Genomic DNA, 17,120 nt, shown 5'->3' with positions numbered 1-17,120 from the left:
ATTAACCCTTCGCTCCCCAGCCCCTGGGGGGGGGGGGTACAGCGCCCCCTGGTGGTGACATGCTGGAACTGCCCACATATTCCCCTCCACCCCTGTCCCTGGGGGACCCCTTTAAATTCACCCTTCGCGCCCCAGCCCCTGGGGGATACGGCGCCCCCTGGTGGTGACATCCGGGAGCTTTTCTAGCTGGTCATTAAATCAGCCCATAGGAGGAGGGGAGGGAGGGAGTCGCTTTAAATTAACCCTTCCTGTCCCAGCCCATTGGAGGGTGCGGGGTATGGGACGGGAACAGCACCCCCTAGTGGTGGCCTGATATAATTCCTCAGCTGTTCAGTCTCTCTCCTCCCATAACGGGGACCCTTTAAATTAACCCTTAATTTAACCGTTAACCCTTAAATTAACTCTTAAATTAACCCTTTGCTGCTCCACCCTCTCCCAGATACTCATGCCCCCCCCCCCCCATGCTCCTTATTATCGTTCATTACTGATACTTGCCTTGCATTGGCTCCTAGGCGAGCCGGGTCCGGTCCGCCCTGCGCCAGGCGCTGTACAGACATGGAACAAAAAGATGGTCCCTGCGACTGGTGGAGACAAACCGACCGACCCTGGGGGGCGGGGAGCACAAAGAAACAGGCTGGCCAGCTTGAAAGCGGCAGCCGTCCCAGCAAACCAGCTGCCCTAATCCCTGTCGTCCTTCACGTAAGTGTCCTGGCAAAGGGGCGTTTTGGAAGCCTGGGATTTGCTGAGTCCTTGGCCTTATGCGACATCCTGTAGCAATGAGTTCCACAGGCCCGTCGCGTGTCACGGGGGAAAGTGCTTGCTTGGGTCAGGTTTTAATTTGTCCCCCTGAACCCCAGCACCATTGTCCCCCCCTCCCCTGCCCCTAACCCACTAGACCAGGGGTGGACAACCTTTTTGGCCTGAGGGCCACATCTGGGTATGGCAACTGTATGGCGGGCCATGAATGCTCACAAAATTGGGGGTTGGGGTGCAGGATGGGATGAGGGCTCCAGCTGGGGGTGCGGGCTCTGGGGTGGGGCCAGAAATGAGGAATTCAGTGTGTGGGAGGGGGCTCCAGCCTGGGGCAGGAGGTTAGGGTGCAGGGGGGTGAGGGCTCCAGCTGGGGATGTGGGCTGTGGGGTGGGGTTGGGAATGAGGGGTTTGGGATGCAGGAGGGTGCTCTGCACTGGAATCAAGGGGTTTGGAGGGTGTGAGGGGGACCAGGGCTGGGGCAGGGGTTTGGGGTGCAGGGGAAGGCTCAGGGATGCAGTCTCCAGGCGGCACTTACCTCAAGCAGCTCCTGGAAGCAGTGGCATGTCCCCTCTCCGGCTCCTAAGTGGAGGCGCGACCAGGTGACTCTGCACGCTGCCACGTCTGCAGGTGCCGGCCCTGCAGCTCCCATTGGCCACGGTTCCCGGCCAATGGGAGCTGCAGGGGCAGCATTTGGGGTGGGGGCATCAGGTGGAGCCCCCTGGCTGCCCCTTTGAATAGGAGCTGGAGGAGGGACATGCTGCTGCTTCTGGGAGCCACGCAGAGCCACGGCACACACAGAGTGGGGCAACCCCCCGACCCCACTCCCCGGCAGGAACTTGAGGGTTGGATTAAAAGGTCTGATGGGCTGGGTGCAGTGATAAAACCCAGGAGTCCTGGCTCCCAGCTCCCCTGTTCTAACCACTAGACCCCACTCCCCTCCCATAGCCAGGGATAGAACCCAGGAGTCCTAGTCCCCATCCCCCCTGCTCTAACCACTAGACCCCACTTCCCATGACAAAAGTGCATCTGCTCACACTGAGCTGGGGCAGATTTCACCTCAGCCGAGGTAGGTTTCCCATCAGTTCTGCTGCAAATCAAGCCAAGCTGAAATTTAAGGTCACTTCACTTTTCTCCGAATCTCCGCCGCCCCCCCCCCCCGAAACCAGGCTCTAAATCAGGGGCTCTCCCAACACATGTTTGGGTGGCCTCAGAGTGCACCAACTCTCGCTAGTGGCCGCTTTCACACTTTTTCCTAAAATACTTGATTAACTTTAGGAAAAATAAATAAATACGTCCCTGATGGATTGAGCGGCAATGCGAGAATGAGCTCTCCATGGATTTACACATGGGTCCTGAGACCACTCAGGAGTCCGGTCCTGGAACCGTCAATCCGCCCACGGCAGGTACAGACATTTCTCAGCGGGCTGGCTGGGAGAAAGTTCTTTCTTTTCCCTTCCTCCACTCTCTCTTTTCAGCGTCGAGGGCAAGGCGCTTCTCCGCAAAGCAGGCCACTGCCTGATGGAGGATGCGGTGCTACTGGGGGCAGTTGGTGGCTTGCTTCTCCCAGCCTGTGATGTCCACATCCGTTTTCTTGAGAAACACTTTCAGTGTGTCTTTGTAGCATTTCCTCTGACCACCCCAGGATCTCTGACCATGGGTGAGCTGGGAGTAGAGGACTTTGTGACGAAGTGGGACTGTTCTTAATGTTTCCTCTGAATAGTGTGGGGGTGCCTCAGTTTCCCCTAGGCAGTCCTTAAGTATCTAGGGGGTGGAGTAAGGATGTATGATCTTTGCAGAGCCCTAGAGGGCAGGTGTGTGCAGGGGTCTGGACACAGAGAATGGCCGACACCCTGTTTCCTGGCAACTGATGGCCTGGGCCCTTCCCCCCTGCCAGGTGAGAGCTAAAGGGCTGGAGAACAAAGGAATCAGGTGCCCTCCTGGCCCGGGAAAGGGACAAAGCCCAGAGGAGGAGGGGCTGGAGGGAGTTTCAGTTTGGGGCTGGCTGGGGACATGGAGTGAAGGGCAGACGTGGTTGTCTGGCTCGCTGCCCCCCAAAATGGACCCAGCTGAGGGGTCTGGTTCTCTGCACCTACAAGCTCTGTGTTAGACCATGTTCCTGTCGTCTAATAAACCTTCTGTTTTACTGGCTGGCTGAGAGTCCCGTCTGACTGCGGAGTTGGGGGGCAGGACCCTCTGGCCCCCCCCAGGAGCCCCCCCGAGCGGACTCGCTGTGGGAAGCGCACGGAGGGGCAGAGGAGGCTGAATGCTCCGAGGTCAGACCCAGGAAGGTGGAGCCGGGTGAGCTGTGTGTCCTGCAGACAGGCTGCTCAGAGAAAGGAGACTCCCCAGAGTCCTGCCTGGCTTCGTAGGGAGCAGATCCAGAGCATCGCCCGGGGACCCCGTGACAGACTTGTTCTGAGAGGCAAGAGTCTGGCATCCGCACACAATGTCCAGCCCAGCGGAGCTGGTGCATGAGGATCAGTGCTTCAGTGCTGGTGACGGTGGCTTTAGTGTGGCGATCTTGCCACTTGACGGAAGGATCTTCCAGACGCATCGTTGCTGGTACCCCTCCAAACTCTGGAGGTGCTGTCAATAGGTCATCCAGGTTTCACCTCCGTAGAGGAGCGTAAGAAGAACAAGTGCCTTCTAGACCTGGGTCTTGGTGCCCTGCTGCAGGTCACGCTCCGTGAAAACACGCCGGAGCAATTTCCCAAAGGAAGCGCTCGCCTGCTGGATCCGGGGCTGGATCTCACGTGTTGAGAAAGTGGGCGACCGAGGTAGCGAAAGTGCTTGACCGTCTCCAGCGTCTGACCCTCGATGGCGATTTGGGACGGGTCACGTGCCAGGCCTGAAGCAGGTTTGCTGGAGCGCTGTGGTCTTCTCAGTCGTGAGGGAGAGTCGTAGGCTTGTGCGAGAAAATCCAGTGTGGGCTGAAGGTCATTCTCAGCACGCGCCAGGATGACACAATCATCAGCGTCCTGACGATCAGTCATGGACGCCGTGAAGACTTTAGACTTCGAGCGGAGACCTCAATTAAAGAGCCGCCCATCCATTCCGTATTGAATGTCTTCTCCATTGAGGGGGTGCGTGATCTTTAATGAGGACCATCTACTGCTAAGTAGATGGAAAACAGGGTTGGGGCAACAACACATCCTTCTTGACCCCAGTTTTGATGACGAAAGGCCATTACAGAGAACCATGGCAGGCATCTGCTCATGGAGAAGCCTTAATAAATATTGGAGGGCAGCCAAATCTGGCCAGAACCTTCCACAGGGCTTCGCGATTGACAGAGTCAAAGGCCTTTGTCAAATCCGTGAAAGCCATGGGCAGGTGCGGTTTCCCTTCCCGAGATTTTTCTTGGATTTGGCGGACAATGAAGATCATGTCCTTTGTCCCGCGGGATGGTCTAAAACCGCACTGAGATTCTGGCAATATTTCCTCAGCAAGGGAAGTAATCGGTTTAAGAGGATACGGGCAAGAATTTTCCCTGCTGTAGCTAGCAAGGCAATGCCTTGAGAGTCTAACTGCATCCAACAGCTGGAAGTTGAAGCTAGACCCATTCAGACTGGAAATAAGGGGTCAATTTCTAACTGGGAGGCGAATTAACCACTGGATCCAGGTACCAAAGCGCATGGTCAATTCCCCATCCCTGGCACTTGTTAAATCAAGGTTGGCTGTTTTCCTGAAGATCTGCTGGAGTTCAGAGGGGGATTCATTCAGGACAGAGCTATGGTCTGGGTGAGACAGGAGATCTGACAGGTCAGAAGAACATAAGAACGGCCAGACTGGGTCAGACCAAAGGTCCGTGTAGCCCAGTATCCTGTCTCCCCACAGTGGCCAATGCCAGGTGTCCCAGAGGGAATGAACAGAACAGGTTAACATCAAATGAGCCATCCCCTGTCGCTCATTCCCAGCATCGGGCAAACAGAGGCCAGGGACACCATCCCTGCCCATCCTGGCTAATAGCCATTGATGGACCTATCCTCCATGAACTTATCAAGTTTTCTTTTGAACCCTGTTATGGTCTTGGCCTTCACAACATCCTCTGGCAAGGAGTTCCACAGGTTGACGGTGTGTTGTGTGGGCACTGATGGGATGTGGGGGGCAGCGGGTGACGTCCCACCCTCCCCACGCGCGCACTGCCTGGCTGGGCTTGGCAGGAGCCAACACACCCCGGGGATGGGCTCACTGCACAGCAGACAGGCCGGGGAAGAGATACCTCTGGGAGTGTACGGGGGGTCCCACAGGGCTGCTGCGTGGCTCAGGAGGGCAGTTCACCCACCCGGGTCCCCCCTTCACTGGTGAAACTGAGGCTCAGCCCCCCAGGGCAGCAGGACGCAGCATCCTCTGAGGGGTCCAGCCCCGAGGAGGCCCCAGAGCCACGGCACCTGGGAGACCCCCAGAGGGGGCTGGGCTGGACCTGCCGGATGGGGGGGGGTTGGGGACTCCGCTCCCAGGGCAGAGCCAGCTGCTGATCTCCCCGTCCGAGCCGCAGATTGACTCTCCCCCTCCCCCTGCAGCGGCCCCCCCCGGGCGCCCGGATTTCACCCATGCCAGCAACACCCCTCTGGCGCTGAGCGCCGTGGTCCTGCTTGTCCTGGGGCTGATCCTGGCCGAGGCCTATCACAGCCGCCCGAGGGGGGCGCCCTAGGGGAGGTGACCCCCCCTTCTGTGCTCCTTGCTCCCCCCCAGGGGCTGGGCCCAGGGTGACGCGAGCCCCCCTAACCCGCCATCTCTCTGCACCCCCAGGAGCCTGGATCTGGCCATGCAGGGAAGAGATTCTCTCAATGCACGAGCCTCACATGGTGCCATGGCTCATGTCTCACGTGGGCAGGTTGGCAGGCTGAGAGGGAAGGCTTCAGAGTCAGACCCTCCAGCACCAGAAAATGCCAGTTACGGTTTCGTGAACACCCTTAACTCTGCCCCCTCGAGCACATGCATTATGATGCCAGCCTTTAATTGCATGACCACGTATTAATTTTACCGACATGGGTCTCCAGCTGCTTGAACCCAGAATGTAATAATGGGGGACGGGAGGGATCTGCGGTGGAAGATTGATGACCAGACCCCGTGGTCTCCTGGATCCCAGCCCAGTGCACCTTCCCCAAGGCTGCAGGGTACATTGAGTGTCACCTGTCCCCACTCCCCACAGAGACAAGGACAAGCTGTGAATTACGTGACACTTGACCAGGCTGACAGCCCCAGGATTTCCTGGGCGTTGCAGGGACCGCTGCTTATTTTGGCTCCAGTAGATTTAGCTGGCAGATTAGAGACAACGTGGGAGGGATGCAGGAAGAGATGAGCCATCCCTGGCTTCCTGTAGAGTTCTTCACTTGGGGCTCGGTGGAGCTGGGCACTGGGGTGTTGGTGGCAGCGCTGAGGGGCCCCTCCCTGCCCCTGTCATGGCATCTGCTCTCACCGTCCTCCTTCTTGGTGAGTATCGGAGACAGCGAGGGTGTGTGCCCATGGGGGGGATCTGAGACCAGGGCGTTGGAGGGAGGGATCTGAGACCAGGGCATATGCCCATGGGGTGGGGGGTCTGAGACCAGGGCGTTTGTCCATGGGGGGAATCTGAGACCAGGGCATATGCCCATTGGGGCGGGGGGATCTGAGACCAGGGCATGTCTCCAGGGGGGTGGGATCTGAGACCAGGGCATGTGTCCATGGGGGGTAGGATCTGAGACCAGGGCGTGGGGGGGAGGGGATCTGAGACAAGGGCATGTGCCCATGGGGTGGGGGTCTGAGACCAGGGCCTGCACCCATGGCAGGGATCTGAGACCAGGGGCATGTCCATAGGGGGGAATGTGAGACCAGAGCATGTGCCCATTGCGGGAGGTGTCTGAGACCAGGGCGTGTCTCCATGGGGGCGGGGGAATCTGAGACCAGGGTGTGTGTCCATGGGGGGGGAGACCTGAGACCAGGTCATGTGTCCATGGTGCGGGAGGGGCATCTGAGACCAGGGTGTAGGATCCAGGTGCTCTGGGATCTGGTCCCTAATGACCTGTCTCCTCTCCAGGCTGCTGGCTGGCCGGGCAGATCGGGATATCGGGACGTGAGTATCTGTGGGGCTGGGGAAACTTTAGTGTTAAGTATGGGAGTTGGGGAGGGAGCGGGGGAGCGATAAAGAGGATCTGAGCCCTGAACCTTCACCCCAAAACTCACTCCGGTTATTAACCCCATGGGGACTGTCCCGAATGCAGTCAGGGGTGACTCCGGATTGACAGCAGGGGACTGAGATCAGAACCCAGCCCACAGGTTCCCTGTGGATGCAGTGAGGTGTCTGTTACCCCTGGTGCTGTCCCTGGGGCTGGCGCGAAGGGCAGGTTACAGACACACGGGGAGGGGTTTGTGTCTCCCCATCTCACTCCTCTTTGTGTGTGAACGCAGCATTCCTTTGGTCCAGCCCTTCCATCTCCGTCTGCCCCAGCGGGGTGATCGCCCCGGGGGCAGCCGTCACCATCCGCTGTCAGTGTTGGTGTTGGGGCAGGAGGTTATTTCTGGACAAAGATGGAATCGAAATCTGGGACCTGTCTGCCGATGGGGACGAATTCACCATCCCCAGCGCCAGGTGGGAAGACGCAGGGGCCTACAGCTGCCGATCCCATGCCATGTGGGAGCCGCCCAACTGGTCGTACGCCAGTGACATCGTGCGGATCGTTGTTGCAGGTGAGGGGCCCGGCTCGGCGACCCTGCTCCCAGCCCCACACCCAGTCAGACCCTCGGTGAGTGTCCACCGTGATGGGACGTTCAGAGCCAGGCTTCGCCCTGAGCCCTGGGCCCAGCAGATGGGACACCTGGCTGAGGACCCAGAGATGCAGCAGCTACTGATGACTGCTGTGTACTCATCCTGGGGGAGATACTGGCTGGATGGGCCCATGGGAGGGTCGGGGACGGGGAGGGGGGACAGTGGGGTGGGGGGCCCATTAAGTAGATAGACGGGTACAGAGGGGTGCTCTGGGTTTAGATCCTAGGGAAGTTTCGGGTGTAGCTCCCAGGAATCTCTGGGATCTTGGAGAGGTTCCTCTGGCTGGGTTTTCCCCCAGGAGCCCCGTCTCTGGGACCATGCAGGGAGGACGGGGCGGAGTGACTGGGCCGGGGTCTGTCTCACGGCCTGTCTCCTTCTCACTGCAGAGACCTACTACCCCAAACCCACCATCTCCCTGCGCCCCAGCGTGGGGGTCGCCCTGGGGGGAGCCGTGACCATCCAGTGTCGGGGTCGGCACCAGAACGTGAGGTTCCTTTTGTACAAAGTTGGAAACCCGAACACGCTACAGGGCGTAGAGCCGGCTGGGGACATGGCCGAGTTTTCCATTCGCAACATGAGCCGGAGAGACACAGGGACCTACAGCTGCCGATATAGCACCAAATCAGACCCGCCCGTCTGGTCGGAGCCCAGTGACCCCGTGGAGCTGGTGGTAGCAGGTGAGGGGCCCGACTCAGCATCCCCGCTCCCAGCCCCACACCCAGCCAGACCCTCAGGGAGTCTTGCCCTGGTGAGATGCTCAGAGCCTGTCTCTGCATTGGGCCCAGCAGAGGCCTGGCCGGGGAGTGGGGACAGATTCACTGGGGGTTTCCCCAGCCTGGGGAGAGCAGCAGCCACTGGAGATTCGGGTCTGAGGGAGGGGGGATCCCTGCCCCCAGGGGAAGCTGCAGAGCAGGAGGCCTTTCCCAGGGGGATGCTCCCCCGGGCTGGCCACGCTCTGGGGATGCACAGACAAGTCGGGGCCCAGGGGATGTCCAGCCAGCACCGTCCCCAGTACTGAATTCACTTTCCACCAGCCTGGACAACTGTACACTCCTGGTGGAATTCTGCACCAAAAAATTAAAAATTCTGCACACAATATCTGAAAATCCACCGAAATGCTGCATATTTGATTTGTCAAAATAACACAATATAATCCTGCCAGTTTCAATTATTTTGGTCAGTTATTTCAAAATAGCTGTCAGTGAGTGTGTCTGTAACAACACAGACCAAAAAAAAAAAAAAGGATTCTGGTAATTGTTTTTGACAAATAGTGTCCTCACTAGGCACATTAACACAGAACTTTGAGTTATTCATTTAAATCACACGACAGAACTGTATTTCCTGCACCTGTCAGAAGCCGTGCAAAGGCCTGGGGGAGTCAGGGGTAACGGCGGAGCTGAGGGAGAGGGAAGGAGCCTGGGAGTGAATCTGGAAGGGGTTGGGTGTGGGTGGGAGAAGGTTTGGTTTTTTGGGGGGGGTGGGGATTGTTAGGGAGCTGGGAAGCCTCCCCCATGCAGACCCTGGCTGGCCTCAGGCCTCTCCCATTCAGTCAGGCACATCAGCCCCTGTCCCTGCAACCCCCGTCCCCATGTGTCCCTGCAGCCCCCTCCCCCATCCCCAGACTCAACGCTGTCACCCCACTAGCTCCTGAGCCCCAGTCTGTGACCCCCCCAGCAGTCCTGGGTGCCCCTCTCTGCCCTAACCTGGCTCTGCGGGCAGGTGCTGTGATGAACTTCTCCTCCTGGGGGATTCTGCAGCCCTGGGCAGGCAGAGAATATTTTTCCCCACAGAAAATACATTCTGCTCCAGAAGTGCTGCAGTTCCGCCTCTGCCCACCAGGGGGCCGCTGTGGCGCCAGAACAGCGGGCTGTGTTCATGCTGCCGGCAGCTCTGGCGACACAGCGGCCTCTGGTGGGCAAAGGCGGAACTGCAGCACGTCTGGGGCAGACTGTATTTTCTGCGGGGAAAAAACAAAATTATGCGGGGACGGATGAATTCTGCGCATCCTAGGGTTGCCAACCCTCCAGGATTGGCCTGGAGTTTGCCGGAATTAAAGATTAACCTTTAATTAAAGATTAAGTCATGTGATGAAATCTCCAGGAACACAGCCAACCAAAATTGGCAACCCTAGCATGTCCACAGATGCACAGAATTGCCCCAGGAATAACAGACTGTGGATGCAGTGAGGTGTCTGTTAGCCCTGGCGCTGTCCCTGGGGCTGGGCGCTAAGGGCAGGTTATAGACACACAGGGAGGGGTTTGTGTCTCCCCATCTCACTCCTGTTTGTGTGTGAACGCAGAGCTCCCTGCGCCCGGACCCTCCATCTCCGTCAGCCCCAGCGGGGTGATCGCCCTGGGGGGAGCCGTCACCATCCGCTGTCAGTGTCGGTGCAAGGCCAGGAGGTTATTGCTGTGTAAAGATGGAGTCCAAATCTGGGAGCTGGATGTTGCTGGGGACCGGGGTGAATTCACCATCCCCAGTGCCAGGTGGGAAGACTCAGGGGTCTACAGCTGCCGATCTCGCTCCAGATCGGGGCCGCCCAACTGGTCGGATCCCAGTGATTATGTGCAGATTGTTGTAGCAGGTGAGAGATCTGGCTTGGCGTCCCCACTCCCAGACCCACACCCAGCCAGACCCACAGGGGGTCTCTGGGCCAATGAGACCCTCAGAGCCAGGCTCTACCCTGAGCCCAGCAGAGGGGATGCCTGGCTGGGGAGCAGGGACAGAGTCACTGGGGGGTTCCCCAGCCACTGAAGCTAGGGGGATGAGGGAGGGAGAATCCCTGCCCCCAGGTGACCTTGAGGTGTCACTGAACCTGCCTGTGACTCCATTTCCACTTGTAAGAATGGGGGATAATTAACCTTCTTCACCTTTTGTCTTTGTCTGTGCCACATTCAGCACCTCTGACTCCCAGCCCCCTCCCGATCGAAACACTAGACCCCACTGAGGCTGGGGACAGAACCCAGGAGTCCTGGCTCCCAGACTGGGGTACAGAGGGGTGCTCTGGATTTTAGGCAGTTTTGGGCATAGCTACCAGGAATCTCTGAGATCTCAGAGAGATTCCTTTGGCTTGGTTTTTTTCCCAGGGGCCCCGTCTCTGGGACCGTGTGGCAAGGACGGGGCGCAGTGACTGTGCCGGGGTCTGTCTCATGGCCTGTCTCCCTCTCATTGCAGAGCTCAGATACCCCAAACCCTCCATCTCCCTGCGCCCCACTGGGGGGGTCGCCCTGGGGGGAGCCGTGACCGTCCGGTGTCAGGGTTCGCACCAGAACATGAGGTTCCTTCTGCACAAAGTTGGAAACCGAACTGCGCTGCAGGACACGGAGCCGGTCGGGAATGTGGCTGAGTTTCCCATTCGCAACGTGAGCCGGAGACATGGGGGGAACTACCACTGCTATTATTACTCCAAATCAGACCTACCCGTCTGGTCGCATCCCAGTGACCCCGTGGAGCTGGTGGTGGCAGGTGAGGGGCCTAGCTCAGCGTCCCCGCTCCCAGCCCCGCACCCAGCCAGCCTCTGTGGGGGTCTCTGTGTGGATGGGAGGCTCAGAGCCAGGTTCTGCCCTGAGCCCTGGGACCCACTGTGGGGGTTTCCCAGCCAGGGGAGAGCAGCAGCTGCTGGAGGTTCAGGGCTGAGGCAGGGGGGGATCCCTGCCCTCAGGGGGAGCTGCAAAGCGGGGGAGCCTTTCCCAGGGTCGACTGCCCCTGCTCTGGGGATGCACAGAGGAGTGGGGGGCCCTGGGGCTGCCCAGCCAGCACTGGCCCCAGCGCTGAATTTGCTCCCTATCCGCCTGGACAATTAAAGCCGTAACAAAAGCCAGGTCATGGGCGGAGCAGTGTCCCTGTTTCTGCGGCTCCCCCCCCCGGGCCTGGGTTCTCGGTTCCATCCCCCCCCATCCCAGCAGATGCTTGTTCTCATCCCACAGAGGGAACCGATCCAGCTGGGCCCCAGCAGCCGGATCCCCCCATGATGGAGCCGGAGGGAGAAGGTGAGCGGGAGAAATGGAACAATTCACCCCCCAGGGAACAGGGCTCCCCGCTCCGATGCCCACGGGGCCAGTCGGGTTGTTTGGAGGGGGATGGTCCCTGCAGACAGAACTGATGGGTTCAATTCTTCTATATAGAGGGTGATGGACAGATCCATGGGGATGGACGGCCACGGGTTGGTGGGAATATGGGTCCTTGGGAAAGACGGGTTGATGGGACCTGAAATGATGAATCCCGTGTGGTTCCCAGCCCCCACGGATGATCTCCAAGCAAGTCTGGGCTGTCGGAATTAGAGCCGGCCAGTTTGATACAGCGAGGGAAGGGGGGGTCCCCACTCTCCAGCCAGTAAAATCCCCCTCCCCCTGCCGGGACTGACAGTGATGACTGAGGCTGAGTCGGGGGTGGCGTGATCCCTAAGTTGCTGTTTCATCCCCTCCCCCTACCCCGACGGATGCTGGTTCTAGTCCCGCAGGGGGAACCGACCCGACCCAGCCAGGAGTGGAGCAGGCTCCCACCCACCCAGGCAGTGTGGGGCCAGGTCCTGGGGCTGGGGGGAATCACCATCAAACCAGCCCTGGAAACAGGCTTGCGGTGCCCAGGGGCTGGGGCTGGGGCAGTGAATCTGGGTGGGTGGGGCCCAGACACCACAGGGAGGTGCTCATTGACATGGGGGGGATGGAGAGACAGCCCCCACTGCCCCTCCCCCACTGCCAGGCCCCCAGCTCCCCCAAAGCCTCCTGCCCTGCAGGTAGCTGCCAGGAAGCTGTGGGGGATCCCAAGGGCGGGGCAGAGTCTGGGGTGCTGGGCTCTGCTGAGTGCAGGGGGGCTGGGGCTATAACCCCCTTCCCAAGGCCCTATGATGTCCCCCTGGCAATAGGGGTGACCATTACCCAGAATTCCCTCTCCTTGCCCTCCCCCCACTGGGTTCTCAGGGGATCCCTGACCTGCCCCCCAATAAATGTTCTGTTGCCTCTGCCTGGGCCCTGGGCACTGCCGGGACATGGGGGGCAGCGGGTGATGTCCCAGCCTCCCCCCACATGCACTGCCTGGCTGTGTGTGTCAGCAGCCAAGATACCCCAGGGATGGGCTCACTGCACAGCAGACAGGCCTGGACAGAGGTACCTGTGGGGGTGGACAGAGGGGCACTACAGGGGTGCCAGGTGGGGGGTGCCCCCTTCACCGGAGAAGCTGAGGCTCAGGCCCCCCGGGGCAGCAGGACGACCTCCCCTGTGGGGTCACCCCAGGGAGGCCCTAGAGCCGCGGCCCCTGGGAGACCCCCCCAGAGGGGGGCTGGGCTGGACCTGCCAGACAGGGCAGTTGGGGGCTCTGCTCCTGGGGCAGCGACAGCTGCTGATCTCCCCGTCTGAGCCTCTGAGTGACTCTCCCCTTCCCCCCGCAGAAGCCCCCTCGGGGCGCCTGGATTTCACCCACGCCAACATCACCCGCCTGGGGCTGGGCGCCGTGGTCCTGCTCATCCTGGGGCTGATTCTGGCTGAGGCCTATTACAGCCGTCCAAGGGGGGCGCCCTAGGTGAGGTGACCTCCTGTTCTGTGCCCCTTGCTCCCCCCAGGGGCTGGGTGACACGGGGCCCCTCTAACCTGCTGTCGCTCTGTGCCCCCAGGAGCCCGGATCCGGCCGTGCGGAGAAGAGAATCTCACTGGGGGACGAGCTGCTCCCCCTTGGGGGGCTGAGACACCGGCACAACCCCCCTGCCCCCAAACACCCTGGCTCGAAAGTCCCCCCCAGACTGCTCCCCACCCGACTGCTGCTCCCCAGGATTGAACCCCGGACTTCTGGCCCCACGAGCACCAGCCCCTGCGGCACCAGCTAGAGGAGCTGCCCCAGTGCTGGGTGCATCGGGCTCCCCACGGAGCAGCCCCTGGAGGGCATCGGGGTCCCACTTGCTGGCCCAGCTGGGCTGGTCTCTGCCTGGGGCTGTCAGTGGGGAGGGGGACACTGCGTCTGGCCCTGGCACTGGAATAACGGCACTTACTGCCCCCAAGGTGTCTGTCCCCTTCCTCGCTCTGCAGTGGGGTCCCCCAGCCCCTTTTCTCTCCCCCTTTCTCCCTAGACCTCCCCCGCCCTGAATTTCTATAGTACAAACCCCCAGAACTTCCTTCTCCCCTGCCCCCAAATCTCCCCACCCCAGGGGGGGCTGTGATACCGGAGCCTCCCAATGTCCCCCCGTGGTGGGTTCAGCCGACGAGGGCGAGTGAGAAGTTCAGGCAGCGTCACGAGAACCTGGACGAATGAACGTTGGGGGGAAAGTCGGCGAGACAGAAAGACGGGATTCGTCCAACCCGAGCGGCCGCCGGACGGACCCCACGGGCCGGGCTGGGGCCTACCTGGGACACGGGAGGGGGGGGAGCAGAAATCCGTGACCCCAAATTGGGGTGTCAGAAACGAGGCCTCATTGGTGGATAAAATATTGTGGGGATGGGCTGTGCCGCCCACCTCCCTTTGGGGCCTTAAAGAAAGAGACTCGCTTCGCCCTCCCGGCTGCCACCCCCCGTCTCCTGGGCCCCCCGGGCTGTCTGGACCCTGCTCCGCAGATACGTCCTGAGCAGAGCGGCCGGAGAGAGGGACCCCGGCGCCATCACCCCTCCCCCGGCTGAACCCCCAACCCGGGAGGAAACAGGGTGGCACTTTGACAGCAGCCACGGCGAAGCCGGCTCCAGCCCAGCTCCGCCGGCTCCTCTGCCCCCCAGGACAGTCGCTAGCGTCTCCGGGGCCAGTGGGGAGACGCCCAAACCTGGGGGATTTTCCGGCTAGAGACTCGCTCCAGCGAACGGGGCCGGGGCCGGAACAAACCCCTCGTTTCACACGGCGCCTGCCACGGCTCCCTGGTTCCTGCTCTGCTGGGTCTGTCACAGCCGGTCCCAGGGGTCACTGGGGGGTTTGCTGTGGGGCTGAGCAGGCTGCGGGCTCTGGACCCCGCCCCAGGCCCATGTTTAACTCTGTTCAGTGTGGGGAAGGGGCTGGGGCGTGTTCGCACCTCGGGCCCTTTATTGTGTCTCCATGAACACAACTGGGGGCCCCCATTGCAGGTGTTTGGGGAGAGTCGGCTGGGGGGAGCCAGGAGTTTGAGGGAAGTAGGTTGGGCATGTCGGGAGGGGGGTTAAGGGCAGAGGGGCCGGATGGGGGACAGGAGTTTGAGGGGAGATAGGCTCCTCCCAGAAGGTCATAGCCGGGGGGCAGGATTGTTGGGGGGTCAGAGGAGGGAGGGGGGAGCCAGCGCACCCAACTTCCCCCTGGGCTGCCACTTCTACCCCCAGCAACCTCCCCTCTCAGTGGCCCCCACCCCTCCCCTCATCTCCAGCCCCCTTAGCCCCAGGGTCCCCCATTTTCCTTTCTGTCTCCAAGTCCTCAATTTCCCCCCGCACACCCTCCCTGCCCCACAGACCCTGCCCCAAAATGACTCCCCATGCCACATTTACCCCTCCCCCTCTCCTTGCCCCTCTAGGCAGCCCAGGGGGGCAGGATTATTCCCCCCCAGGCTGATTCATTGGCCATCTGAGCCAGGGGGCAGCATGGCCACTCTGCGAGCGCTGCAGGAGGCGAGGGGGCGGTGTGACAAAATGGCGGAGTTCTAACGCCCCTACTCTACTTGCGCTATATTGATGACATCTTCATCATCTGGACCCATGGAACAGAAGCCCTTGAGGAATTCCACCATGATTTCAACAATTTCCATCCCACCATCAACCTCAGCCTGGTCCAGTCCACACAAGAGATCCACTTCCTGGACACTACAGTGCTAATAAACGATGGTCACGTAAACACCACCCTATACCGGAAACCTACTGACCACTATTCCTACCTACATGCCTCCAGCTTTCACCCTGACCACACCACACGATCCATCGTCTACAGCCAAGCTCTACGATACAACCGCATTTGCTCCAACCCCTCAGACAGAGACAAACACCTACAAGATCTCTATCAAGCATTCTTACAACTACAATACCCACCCGCGGAAGTGAAGAAACAGATTGACAGAGCCAGAAGAGTTCCCAGAAGTCACCTACTACAGGACAGGCCTAACAAAGAAAATAACAGACCGCCACTAGCCGTCACCTTCAGCCCCCAACTAAAACCCCTCCAACGCATTATCAAGGATCTACAACCTATCCTGAAGGATGACCCATCACTCTCACAAATCTTGGGAGACAGGCCAGTCCTTGCCTACAGACAGCCCCCCAACCTGAAGCGAATACTCACCAGTAACCACACACCACACAACAAAAACACTAACCCAGGAACCTATCCTTGCAACAAAGCCCGTTGCCAACTGTGCCCACGTATCTATTCAGGGGACACCATCACAGGGCCTAATCACATCAGTCACACTATCAGAGGCTCGTTCACCTGCACATCCACCAATGTGATATATGCCATCATGTGCCAGCAATGCCCCTCTGCCATGTACATTGGTCAAACTGGACAGTCTCTATGTACAAGAATAAAGGGACACAAATCAGACGTCAAGAATTATAACATTCATAAACCAGTCGGAGAACACTTCAATCTCTCTGGTCACGCGATTACAGACATGAAAGTTGCGATATTACAACAGAAAAACTTCAAATCCAGACTCCAGCGAGAGACTGCTGAATTGGAATTCATTTGCAAATTGGATACAATTAACTTAGGCTTGAATAGAGACTGGGAGTGGCTAAGTCATTATGCAAAGTAACCTATTTCCCCTTGTTTTCCTAACCCCCAGCCCCCCCTCCTCAGACGTTTTTGTTAAACCCTGGATTTGTGCTGGAAATCGACCACCTTGATTATCATACACATTGTAAGGAGAGTGATCACTTTACATAAGCTATTACCAGCAGGAGAGTGGGGTGGGGGGAGAGAAAACCTTTTGTAGTGATAAACACCCATTTTTTCATGATTTAGGTGTATAAAAACAAACATCTCCTGTATTTTCCACAATATGCATCCGATGAAGTGAGCTGTAGCTCACGAAAGCTTATGCTCAAATAAATTGGTTAATCTCTAAGGTTCCACAAGTCCTCCTTTTCTTTTTGCGAATACAGACTAACACGGCTGTTACTCTGAAACTTGTTTTCCCTTGTTTCCTATGGGGGATTTTCTTGGTTTTGCCAATGGTTTGCATGCAGCGGGGGTGGGACTCAGTTTCCCTAGTTTCACGAGGTGATGGGAGAGGGAGATGGTTGGTACAGGGGACCCGCGAGGGAACTTGGGACCCCGGCCAATGGCCTGGAGATTGGAGACCCCAGTGACTGGTGACCTGGTGACCGGGAGTCCCAGCTCGGGAGTCACAGCCGGGTCCGACCCGTGGGAGGGTGTCTGCCCAGCCTGGCGGGTCGCGGGGGAGAATGGGCCGTTTGTTTTGTCACCGGCTCCAGCCAAGGGCATGCTGGTCCCCATGAAGCCTGGGCTTGCAAACAGAAGGGGCTCAGTTCTTAGCAGTTACAAGAGGAGTCCTGGCTCCCAGCCCCCTCCTCTAACCACTAGACCCCACTCCCCTGCTCAGAGCCCAGAACAGAATCAAACCTTCCTGGTCCCCAGCTTTCTCCTGCTGCTAGCCAGTGGCATATAAACAAAGCCTGTGTCATGTCCCTCTCCAGGGGCCTGGCCACATAATGCATAACAGTGTCTCCTC

At 59.1% G+C, this 17,120-nt stretch overlaps 1 protein-coding gene across 1 annotated transcript; it reads left to right on the top strand.

Moving 5' to 3' along the window:
- Positions 1-4,784: 4,784 nt before the first annotated feature.
- On the top strand, positions 4,785-14,581 carry LOC119564844 (immunoglobulin superfamily member 1-like). The gene is made up of 9 exons (XM_037888207.2): positions 4,785-6,186; positions 6,770-6,805; positions 7,141-7,419; positions 7,885-8,175; positions 9,798-10,082; positions 10,673-10,963; positions 11,425-11,487; positions 12,885-13,015; positions 13,107-14,581. The coding sequence occupies exons 1-8, from the start codon at positions 6,156-6,158 to the stop codon at positions 13,013-13,015; spliced, it is 1,407 nt and encodes a 468-aa protein (XP_037744135.2). The 5' UTR covers positions 4,785-6,155; the 3' UTR covers positions 13,107-14,581.
- The last annotated feature ends 2,539 nt before the right edge of the window (positions 14,582-17,120 follow it).

The sequence above is a fragment of the Chelonia mydas genome, chromosome 23, assembly GCF_015237465.2.
Source record: "Chelonia mydas isolate rCheMyd1 chromosome 23, rCheMyd1.pri.v2, whole genome shotgun sequence".
NCBI lineage: Eukaryota > Metazoa > Chordata > Testudines > Cheloniidae > Chelonia > Chelonia mydas.
This window is presented reverse-complemented; position numbering and strand designations above follow the sequence as displayed.

Coding starts and splice junctions, on each gene's coding strand:
- LOC119564844 (XM_037888207.2), top strand. CDS start 6,156: ATGGCATCTGCTCTCACCGTCCTCCTTCTTG. Junction 10,964..11,424: donor CGTGGAGCTGGTGGTGGCAG/GTGAGGGGCCTA, acceptor CTCATCCCACAG/AGGGAACCGATCCAGCTGGG. Junction 11,488..12,884: donor GATGGAGCCGGAGGGAGAAG/GTGAGCGGGAGA, acceptor TTCCCCCCGCAG/AAGCCCCCTCGGGGCGCCTG.